Source organism: Stegodyphus dumicola, chromosome 2 (assembly GCF_044657685.1).
Source record: "Stegodyphus dumicola isolate Sdum_Otavi_A_Nest chromosome 2, ASM4465768v1".
Lineage (NCBI taxonomy): Eukaryota > Metazoa > Arthropoda > Arachnida > Araneae > Eresidae > Stegodyphus > Stegodyphus dumicola.
Genome location: NC_140769.1, coordinates 235,346,927 through 235,359,399, shown reverse-complemented (window position 1 = coordinate 235,359,399; position 12,473 = coordinate 235,346,927). Strand labels below are relative to the sequence as shown.

The window sequence follows — 12,473 nt, the reverse complement described above, 5'->3', positions numbered from 1 at the left end:
TGCTACTGTTATGTCCATATTATTTTCATCATACTCTTATCCTATTCGTTAGATGCATTTAACGTATTACCTTAAATACTACACTTTATGTGACTTTTACTTGACTGTAATAATCATCCTCGATGTGTTTATAGTATTAACTTAATTATTATAATTGATATCATATGCTTTCATTTTAATCTGAATTTTGTAACTACAGTATATGTTGTCAACACATTAACGTGTCTAATATATTAATTTAATCATTATAATCGTAATCTTATGCCTTCCACTTAAATTTAATGTAGTAAATACATAATCCAACGTATATATATGTAAGTGGATTCCCATCAGCATTAAGTAATGAACTGACACTCTTATAAGTATGTTTCATAAGCAAATTATCTTAAGAATGTATTATATTATGTATATTTAAGCATTGCCATAAGTAATGTAAGCAAGATCCTGTATGCGTATCAATAATATGTGTTGCCAGTTGTACAAAATTTCATGCTTGTTTAATCATTGTACCATGGTATTCTGTGCTTTGCTTACTGTACTCAGAAACTTCATTCTTAGTACTCATTCATCTCAGTATGTTGCCATTTTTATCTCTTATGTTTTTATTGCATATTACCAAGAAGTGTCATGTAATCAAAATGCGCACTAAGTCATGTCAGCCATAGCACTTCCCTATATTCTTTATTATTTTACTGCTATGTAATTATGCCTTATTGCAAATCCTGTAACCTACTAAGCAAGCATATCTAATCTAGAATTTATCATGCGCTTACTTAGTATTAATAGTTATAAGATAGTTGCATCATTTCGATTTCCGCAAAAATTCCTGAAACACAGCTGTATATTTTGCATTAAATTAAGAAATTTTGAAACTTATAGTACTATTTGCGAACTTTGTTATGCACTTATGAGCTTTAGTATTAAATACTATTTAGTTACTCACTATTAATCGTTATTAATGTATCTCAGTATCATTCATTTACTTACCTATTCAAATTTGCAATGTTCTGCATTCCAGTATTTAATTATTTATCTTATAATCCTATATATTATGTAAGCGCATATTATGAAACGCATATATTATGTAATATGTAAATAACGTGTGGCTGCTAGGACCTATTTAATGTTTATAATATTCTGTGTGCACAGCTACTAATGAGTACAATATTTGTGCGGATAGTAAGTTATATAATTTGTTCATTGAGCAAAACAGTAATAATGTTTGATGCTATGTATATTTTTTTAATGCTATGTGTAATTTTTAGTGCTATGTATAATCTTCATGCTATGTATGTAATCTTCATGCTATGTATATCATCATGCTATGTATGTATGTATGTACAGTATGTCTTTAGTATGTGACACGGACAGATACGCAGCATAGATCAGGGTTGCCACTCAAACAGGAGAATAAAATTCCCTGACTTTTCCAGGTTTTCCAGGTGTGTTTCAAGAAAATTCCAGTCTATCCGCGTAATGTACATTGGCTGTGCTAAGAGGTAAATTAATTATGGTATTACTTGTATAGTGTAGCAAATTCACTTAATTATTCAATAAATCCCAGAGGACATTTATTCTTAATTATTCTTGGTATACTTTGTTTGATAATTTTGTTTACTTTTCCACTTAAGAAACTTAATAAAATTTAAGATATATACATTGGATAACAAATGTATGTTTTATTTAATTATTACTCATGATCATCACCAGTTCAACATGAGGCTAATCCGGTCCTTATAAATCACAACGCAATGCTAAATAGTTAGGTTAGATTTTAGGTAAATTTAAAAGGCACTTTAACACTTGAAAACACAAATATAATTATAATAGTAGTTGTTTTCTTCACTGAAGATTGAGATTAGAATCTTCCCAATCTGGAATAAAATAAGGCTTTTTTTTTTTGCAGACATTCTGCAGCTAAACGAAAGAAAGAAATCTATTTTAATAAATTGAGGTATTTTATATTTATTTCGCAGCATACGTAAGGAAAAAAATATGTGCATTAAATTTCGTGATTGTATGTCATCATACTGCTAGAATTAATTTCAGGATTATGCCAGAGAAAATTTCCTGAAATTTGAAAATATTATTTACTAATAATAAATAAATTTAGAGGGAAAAAGCAACATTAAATTATACGAATAACATAAAAATAAAGCTAATTACTTAAAATTGAATTAGAATAATCAACGATATTTTAGCGAATATAGTTAGTTATATTACATGGTTAGCCTAGATGACTGATTACTATTTTTTTATTTTACTGGAAAATGGCAAGGTATTTATTTAAAAAAAAAAGGTTTAAAAATATTTTGCGGTAAAATTCTAGCATACGGTAAGGTTTTGGCACGATTTTGAAAATTGTCGCCAAAACCAAAATGACCCGTTTACTGCGCATCATCGTGTCACCAAATCCCATTGTACCATACATGGAGATTATTCTAACCAAAGAACGTCTATGTAAAGAAGAAAAGGTTCCATACAAGTAAAATGCTATTACGCCGCTAGAATGCGGAGGGAAAATTTGCCAAGGGATTTGGCAACGGAACCTGGCGGCCAGAATTTCCTTCTCCGCGATGTGTACCGAAATTGAGAAACACGGTTTAAGAAGAAACGTTCTTTGACAAAAAGAAAGCTACGAAAATCAGTTTTTAAATTATTGCGAAAAATCCAAGAAGAAACGTTTTATCAAAGGACGTTTCTTCTTGGATTTTTCGCAATAATTATAAAAACGGATTTTCGTAGTTTTTTTTTTTTCCCCTGAAAATAACTAATCCATGAATTAATTTACTTGCGCCAAAAAATATTTTCTTTTCCTTTAGAGTTTAACCACTTGCGCTAAGACTAAACTTCACGGTTGCGGTGCCGTGCGCTACAATATAACAAGCGGTAAAGTGTCTCATTTACGCCGCTCCGCATCTGCGAGTGCAATCCAGAGCTGTAACTCGAGAAATAAACAATCTCGTTGTTAGGCGACGTGTGCATCACGTTATTTTCATTTTTGCGATAAATGCTTATCGATGTGGTGTTCACGTCGCTCGCGGTTTGAAACAAAAGCATCTCGACGTGCGTGGCACGTCTTTTTAGCGCAAGTGGTTGAAGAAATTTTAAACGATATTCATTTTATGAACTCTTGATAACCTGACCTTCGAACTTCGACACCGGTTTCGAGCTTTGGCGACAGATATATCACCGCATGCACAGCTATTTCCCTCTATGATGGAACGGAGCCACGTAAGTTGCAGAGAGGTTTTCCTTCTTTACAATACATATTCTTTGATTCAAACGTCCATGGTACCGTATACTAGGATTAAACCCATTTTGTTTTATACGAGAACAGGTACTTTCTTTAGTTCATCCACTGCACATGCGATTCTCGAGAATACTGGAAACCAAAAGTTGCGGGAAACTTGCTTTGCCTTTCTAAAAGACAATCAAATTGGAGCTGCGAAAATTGGCTCTATGCCAGCTGCCCGAATGACACTCACGTGATACACAATTCGCCAAAAAAGTTACCTCTTCCGACGTCGGCGCAAAAATCGCTTTTTTTGGCGGGATCGTTGTATGAACTTCCCTGACTTTTCCAGATTTTGACAAAAATACTTAAATTCCCTGACTTTTACCTGAATTTTTTGGTCAATTTTCGAATTCCCTGACTTTTCCCGGTTCTCCCGGTTTTCCAGGTAGCGTGGCAACCCTGATAGATTAAGCCAAGTTCACCAATAACGATTTGTAGTGAAGTCCGGACACCTTACTAACTCAATGTACTAAATTTCATGCAGTGCTCTTAACCCATTACTGCCGATGGAACATTACACAATCAGAGCAATTGTAATTACACGCGCGTATGAATAATACTCAGCTCAGTACAGCACTTACATCTTTTCATGTAGCAGACAACGTCTGCAAAGGTGCCATTGTAACAACCATTACTGTGAATCGGTAACTTCTGACTTAGACTCAATAAATGCCGCTGGTTTGCGGGGCTCGCCCTGGCAGTGGCGGAAGTAGATAGTAGATAATTTCTGCAGGTCAGGCACTATTCCGATTTGTTATACCTGAGGCCGGAAGCCTGGTCTGTAGTGCTCTGCCCATGTACACATCGATCTATTTCCACTTAAAAAAACATCCTAGAATTGCAGGAACTAGGCACCGCGCACAACCTCGGCATTGCGCACTGCATTGGTTTTGCCCATGTATATGGCGATCTCTTTTTACTTAGAAATCAGAAATTGAATAAACTCTGCATTGCTCATATACTAAGGAATCTGCTTTCACTTAAAAGAAACCGGAGAATTGCAGAAATTCGCGCATAAGGAACTCCATTGATTCGCGTTAAAAAAAAAACGTTTCTAGAAAAATTGAGTTTACTACAGGCGAATCAAGATCCTAGCCTAATTGATTTCTCAGCCGTACATTTCTTGCAAATACTACCATTCGATGACTTTTTCTGACTAACTAACCAGCATAGTATCTTACATTTTTCACAGAAAACGTTATCCTTCAATAATCGACAATCCATCAAAAATCCTCTAAAAAGTTCATACTATTGTTAATTCATACATAAAATATCTGTTCCCAAAATTTTACGCTTGTTTGAAAACTCCCACCTTAAATTTTCCTTTATAATCTCCTGATATTTAATTACAACATCACTAACAGCAGTTTTAGAGCAAGCAACAACTAAACGCAAAAATATCACCTCAAGTAGCCAAAAATATATATACAAAACAATATTCACGGTATCTGAGCGTTAAACAATCGCCAATAACAGTGTTACGAATTGTGTATTTAGATATTAATTTTAGTAGAGTTCTAATTTAAAATATTGTATTTCCTCCTACAACGCAGCGTGAGACAAATTTTAAGAGAAACCTATACCGGAAAAGTAAGAATACAGCGCACGTGCATTAAACTTTGAGTAAACGGATATGTCGGTAATTTGTACTGAAATTGAATAAATGTAACTGACTACTAAATTAGCTGTAACCGTAATTCCATCCTCTTGTTTACATTGCGTTTGGCGAATAGTATGGGTTACCAGATCATATCATTTATCGCCGCTCTTGGCGATATTTTTTTGTTTAAAATTCCGGGTGGGCTATACTAAAGCTGTGCCTTTTTCATTATGACTTAAATTTTGTGCTTTGTAGCTATCTTTACTTTGAATCTTTATTTTGATGAGATTTTTCACATTTACAATTTATTACATTATTGGTATTTATTTCTTTTGCTCCCGAAAACGAGTTGCTTGCAGTAGGTATAGTAATATATCTTCCTTATCCTTATGAGTTTTTCTGTAGGAATCACTTTGCTTCATACCTGACTTTGCTAGAGTCATTCTTTCTTCCCTTTCGACCTCATCCCTTAGAAATTTTAAAAGCTGGGTCAGTTTTGATATGATTTCTCTTCATTTACTGAGTTTCTCAACCAAACTCTCAACACGTCTTCTGCAATACACGACTCCACAAATGGGAAAGAGCATTGCAGAATATTTGTCTGAGGTCATCCCAATGGTTTCTAATGATCTGAAGTTGAATTCAAGTTTATCATATAATTGAGTGATACTAAGCCTTGATTTGATAACATTTTTAACAACTAAAGTTAATAGTTCACGAACATAGTATTCCACTAGCAATTCCTCATGGCCAAAGCTTGCCTTGAGACTTTCAATCGCTTTTGTATAATTTTTTTGCCGTAGGTGGATAGCTATCGATAATCTTTTTCACTTTTGTAGCTGGCGACATACACTATATTAAATATTGGAATTTGTCTTCCAACTCCATTTATTTATGATTGTGAATTTGTTTAAACTGACTTTAGAAACACAAGCATTCTTTAACTTCACCGCTAAATTTCATTACTTCAAGTTTGGGAAGTTTTATTTTTGATTTCTCATTACTTAATATATTCCTGTTTGCTTGTGATTTACTTTCTATTAAAGAATTGACGAAAACTATAGCTTTATAAAATTTGACTTTATATTCTTCTACAAATTCAAATTCGTCGGAATAACTTTTACCATTATCGTCTGCAAGTTCTAAAATTTCACTAATGCGTTCTGAAGTAGCTAATTTAATCGTAACATTACTTATTTCTATATTTTCATCATGAAACAGAGACATTAAACTTTTATATGTCTTAATAAACGATGTTCGTAACGCTTCTTAACAAGATGCTCCATTGCAAACCAAAACCAAAAATTCAATTAATTATTTCTTAGATAAAGTATTTACCTCTTATATTTTAATCGTGTACTGAGGATCACCAAATGTTAGATAAGACAGTAAATGTTCACCATTTTGTCAGTTTATAAACTCATTTCTACCTAAATAATCTCCGTAAAATTTTAAACACAACCAAACAAGTTTATCCTACCCAAATATATCATTTTACAGCTGTTGCCACTCACATCAAAACTGAATAATGCTATACTCAACAGGGAGCTTCTCTTCTGAAGAACTATCCGTAAACAATTATAAAATTAGTGCATACTTTTCAGAAGCTTGTCTTTATCACTTACATATTTTTGGCGAATAAAGTGATTTATTAACTGTATTTTCCATTTAAAGAACTGTAGTACACTCAGAAGTGTCTGAGAAAAAATGTAGACTCAACATTTTTCACTTTTTGCGATTTTCATAATAATCTTTGAACTCAAATTTGAGGCCATTCTGGGAAGCAAGGAAGGTCCTGCAATAGACTATAATTCATTTAAGATTATTTGAAAGAATAATATCATATCTAACCAGATTTAGTAATTACTTGCACTTTTCTGTAATTACTTTCTATTTTACTTGTTGATCATAGTTTGTAAACGGAGAGTAGTAAAATGTTGATACAGTAAAATCTTAATTTCCCCCATTTATTGGGATGCTTCTCGTTCCCTTTCCTAACAAAACTGCAGATAAATCATTGGTTATAGTCCAGGGAAGAACTTAAAATTTATCACGCGATCATTTCACGCGACCTCTAGCAGTGAAATATATAATGTAAATAAAAAAATAAGAATAATCATAACAAATCCGCCATATTGTGAATTTCTTCCTCAATCGGTGTGAAATGCGCGTGTGTATACGAATTGTGCATTCATAGTAGAAAATTTCAAGTTTAATGTGTTTTAAGTTAAAAATATGTTTCTTGACACTGAATAATATTTGAAAATCAAGAAAATGCCTCCTAAACAAAGAAAAATAGCCATTATGGGCTATCGATCAGTTGGTGAGAAAAAAATTCCAATGAGCTCTCTATTCCCGTGTACTTTTAAATATTTTTATGCGATTTGTTGTGATGATGCAGAAATTTGATATCACGCTTATGATAAGTAAATTACCAATTTTCTGCATTGAAGAAAGACGTCATCACGGGAAGGTTTTTTTTTTTTTTTTTTTTTTTTACAATTTTAAGTATCTCGGGGTGGGAAATTTTTTTTTTTTTTTTTTTTCGAAACGCTGGGGATTTGAAGTTATCGGGAAGGTTAAGAAAATGCAGTTCTTGTAGATATCTTATTCCGAGTTCTGCGATAGTTTGCGCATATATTATCTGAGGTCATATGATGATTATTAGTTATTTCTGTTGGGGAAAATAATTCACTTTTTGGTGAAGGTATTAATTCAACGATCGCGTATTACTCATTCATTTTATAACATTATAGAAAATACCATTAGAAAGCTATACAGTTTTTTCTTTTTCTGCCGGTGGGTGCTGTCAAATGATTAATTGATGCATTTTTGACCTCAAGGGAATTTATAATAATTTAAAAACATATTTTAAAAATCATTGAACTGTTTTTATATTAAGTAATGTCAACAGTATCCTTTGCGAAATTTTTATTCAATGAAATGTTTTAAATAAAATTATGATCTCCAAATTACATTTTATACAGGTAATATGATGTACATTATGTTATGATACCTGTGATCTCATGCCAGATATGCTTTTTGGAGTTTATGTTCTGATTGTTCTTTCATTTTAGGAAAGTCGTCTCTTACTATACAGTATGTAGAAGCTCGCTTTGTCGATTCCTATGAGCCAACCATTGAAAATAGTAAGTTTATATTTGGAATATTCGATATTATGTTTAAAAATGATAAACGTAGGTTGATTGTCATATATCTCCTTTCTTCTTAGCATTTACAAAAACTACTAAAGTAGGAGGCCAGGAATATTTTTTGAAATTGGTGGACACAGCTGGGCAGGTATGTTCAGTAATCACAAAATAAAAATTGTTTAGTCAAACTGTTGTATTACTTAGTTATATTATTTGAAAGTTTCTCATTTGTTTATTTGCTTTATAAATTCCTTTTCTTTTGAATATATTTTACTTAAATTATATTCAGAATTTAGATGTATATTAAAGTAGATTGTTGGGCATACAGATGCGTGAAATTTTTTAGTTCTGTTATTTGTGTATTATTAATATTATTTCATTTTAATGCTTATATTTTTTAAAGTGTTGTGTGAAATATTTGGGATTTAATTTTAAGAAGAATTTGATGGAAAAAGGTTATGTAATATGCATAATCAATTAATGGCAATATTATTCTCATAAACTATAAATATTTATTCCAGATCTTATTGTTAACTGCAAAATAACAATAACCAGAGATATGGATGCTTAGAATTTGAATGGAATGCTCCTTTAAAATTTTGTAGAAAATAATATATTAACTGTTTTTAGCTCACAGAAATCATCTCATTTTTAACACAAGTGAAATATTTTTGATTTTGATATTATTACCACTAAATAGTTCATACAGAAGTTATTCCTAAAGTCACTTTTAGCTAGGTATGCCACCTCGATGTGTAAATAAAAAATTTTAGAGAAAAATTGTTGCTTTCTAATATGATATTAGATGTGTCTTTATTAAAGTTGTCATTGCATATACCTTTGCAATATTTGAAAATTGCATGAGAGAGACTGAGTAGTTAAATGTGGCAATTTTGGGAATTAAGTGTGATGAGGACTTTTAACTTCATCAGTTTAAATGTTGATGACAGTACTTTAATCTTGCCTGTCTAGCAAAATACAAATGCTTTGTATAGTCCCTTCATTTGAAGCCTTCATTGTACAGTGATGGCAGATATTGTTTTACCAAAGTGACATTGCAGCCATGGATGTAACAGTTGTGTAGGTTTCTCGTGGATTTTCCTTGGCTATGATAGCAATATACCAATCTACAGAAGGGTGGTAACCTTTGGATGACTGACCACAGGCTTTTGGATGGCTGTTTTACCTGTTTGGAATTGTTTCTACACTTGGGAAATTACCAAATGATCATCAAAGAAAAGAGCAATGTCTTGATTGACTGTTCTGCTTCAATGCATTTGGCAGTGTGCCAGCATCCCCTATTTGCCATTCATCTTCTTTCAGCTGTAGAAACATATGTATAATTAAAAATGTTCCTGCAAAAGCTACTAACACCCCAAATCGGCATATAAATGAAGCTTTTCAAACTTTTTCACCTTCAGAATTCTGGCTTCTTCAACAACTGCTTAGTTAGCATATTGTTACGAAATGTCCAGCTGCGGTAGGATAGCTTCCCCGCAAAGCAGGTTTAGGGTTATCATATTTGTCACGAAATTGACCATTTGGTGACAAAATTGGGGATATGCCATAGACGGATGGAGTACCTTCTAGAACAAATTGTTACTGGTTTGGACCAGAATGTTCTCGAAGGCAGCCCAAAAGTTCTATAAACCCTGCATGCACGTGGAGTAGTAGTGAGTGAAAGTCAGTCAATAGTCAGTGTTTAGCGAGTGTATCATTTAGTGCATTGTGAGTTGTAGTCTTGAGAGTACGCAGAGTTCCGAGAACGACTAAACCAAGTTGGGAACTGTGCTCTGGTGCTTTGCTATGTAGCTGTCTTCTCTGTAATAGCCTGAAGGCTGTATTGCTGATTGTTTCAGCATGCTTGTCGTAGTTTTGATGACTGTAGATGTAATTTTGGAGCTTTCCTAAGTGATATTGAATAAATTGTGTCTTATTCTTCATCAAGTGTTGTCGGCAATCGCTCCAAATCCAGCAACCTGTGCAAGAATGCAGCAACTGGTGTCAGAAGTGGGATTTGCAAGCGAATACCAGGTAAAAGCCATTGCAGAGGAAATGAAGTTCACAGACTTCTTAGCAGCTGTAAAAGCCGGACTGGAAGAAATCCAGGCTGCGATGGAAGCTGGACTGAAAGAGATGAAAGCTATACGAGAAGAGATGAAAGCTGTAGATGAAGAGTTGAAAGCCTGATATGAAGAATTGAAAGCCAGATATGAAGAGATGAAGTTTGGACTAGAAGAGTTATTGATCAAAATTAAATTGTGTTAAGAAGAAATAAAAGCTTGAAGCCATAAAAAAAGATGTGGAAATGACAGAGGTGGCATCTGAAGAATCAAAGGATATAGAAATGAAGGAAGTTGCTGGTGCAGTTTTTGAGAAAGATGAAGAAATGATGAATGAAACATTTAATAGAATTAAAGAAAAAGAACAAAAACATGAAGAAATGAAAGAGAGGAAAGAAGCTTATCTCAGGTGCCTGAATTAGAAGTGGAAGAAAGTGAAAATGTGACTGTTAAGTTCCTAGAAACTGATAGTGAAGTTACGAAGTCGCAGTTAGAAAGTATTGAATCATCTGAAAATTCACGTGATGCAAAGCTGAGGGAAGCTGACGTACAGCTTAAGCAGAGTGCTTCAGTCTGGAAAGAGATTACACCGACTTCACAAACTAAGTGTGTGTCTCGTAATACAAGTTCTAAAGACACAAACTTGATTCTAAACCAAGGTACTCCTGTTTGTAAAGAATCAGGTTCCACTCATAACTATAATGCAAAATTTGGAACTGGTTCCCAGGAAACAGAAGAAAATAAGCATATAACAACTGCTATACTGAGGTGACCTGTACACATGATGCAAATAAACTACAGAGTGGTGAACAAACTGTTTCAGATTTTCCTGTGGATGAAGTCTCAAAGGACTGAATCTTCACACTGATATGCAAAACCTAAATACATCTGAGAATTGCAGTGGTATAATTAAAAATTGTTATGTGGTTAATCTCTGTAATGTAAATTGTACATAGTGTAAATATTTATCAGGTTTAGGGTTGCCAGAACATGGCAAGGAAAGCCATGGCTGCCATATTTAGCACGAAATTGCCCATTTGGCAGCAAATTTGGCGATATACCATAGACTGATGAAGAACCTTCTAGAACAAGTTCTTACCAGTTTGAAACAGAATGTTCTCGAAGGCAGACCAAAAGCTATATGTTTCTTGTTCTGTAGAGATCATATCTAAGGCACCCTGGAATCATTTACATAGAGTACCGAGTGCAATTGTTCTTTGCTACACAAGATGTGCTGTCTTCTCCATCATATTCACTGTGGTGCATTTGAAGGAGTGAGTGAAATATGAACACTAAGTCTTCTAGTCTTCTGGCAATCAATCTATGTGTGTGCTTTTTCTACTGATTGTAACAGCAGTTATTTTTCTTTCTTGCAGCTATAAAATGGCAACAATCTAATGTACTCTTGTGCTTTGCAATCTTCTAGCTGAAAGAGCAAAGTCCTAAGAAAGAGTTGTCACCAGTGCTCATCATATAACTGAGCATTTATTTTTTTATCTCATCTAGAAACTTTATTTAATACTCATATTATGTATTTTCCCAATATAAAAGTGAAAGAAATATTGTACTTTAAGTTTTAAAAGACAGTATTTGTATTAATTATTATTTTGTATGTAATAAAGATTTTTGAAAATATTAGTGTAAATCTTTTATCATAAAATTTTTATAATTTAATCCCATAACCATCCTTTACATGAGCCTTTAATGTGACTGGGAGAAAGTGCTAGGTAGGAAATAGATTCAAGCATCTGAGCAAACATCAGAGGAGATGTTTGCTTCTATATATATAATATATATTATTAAGAAAAATAATGATGCTTATTTTGTAATAAATTATTTAAAACAGAAATTGGTGATTTTTCCATGTTATTTAAATGTCAAATCTCTGAAAAATGAAAATCTTTTGTTATATATAGATGTAGCTTACGTGAATTTTTCTTTTACTTTTTAGGATGAATTTTCCATTTTCCCGCAATCATATTCAATGGATATCCATGGCTATGTTCTTGTTTATTCCATTACTTCAGCAAGAAGGTATATATTATAATAATTAAGTAATTATTATTATTTTTTTAAAGTAAATAATTTTTTTTTATTATATGCAAGTAGGGTTAATGTCTAATTTTTGTAGTAGCTTGTAGTTTCGAAGGTAAATTTTGAAGTTTTAAAATTCTATGTCTATTGAAATTATAGTATTGAAAATTAAGTTTTTGCTTTCTGTTTTCTTTTTAAAGGAAGCAAGAAGGTATATATTATAATAATTAAGTAATTATTATTATTTTTTTAAAGTAAATAATTTTTTTTATTATATGCAAGTAGGGTTAATGTCTAATTTTTGTAGTAGCTTGTAGTTTCGAAGG

The 12,473-nt window shown here is 32.7% G+C and overlaps 1 protein-coding gene across 1 annotated transcript in view; it reads left to right on the top strand.

Moving 5' to 3' along the window:
* The first annotated feature begins 7,008 nt into the window (after positions 1-7,008).
* Rheb (Ras homolog enriched in brain) overlaps positions 7,009-12,473 on the top strand; it is a 36,850-nt gene continuing 31,385 nt past the window's right edge. The window contains exons 1-4 of the mRNA XM_035365361.2: positions 7,009-7,221; positions 7,976-8,047; positions 8,131-8,198; positions 12,065-12,147. Of these exons, the coding sequence (XP_035221252.2) occupies positions 7,173-7,221; positions 7,976-8,047; positions 8,131-8,198; positions 12,065-12,147 (272 nt within the window). The 5' untranslated portion in view covers positions 7,009-7,172. The remainder of the gene's footprint in view (positions 7,222-7,975; positions 8,048-8,130; positions 8,199-12,064; positions 12,148-12,473) is intronic.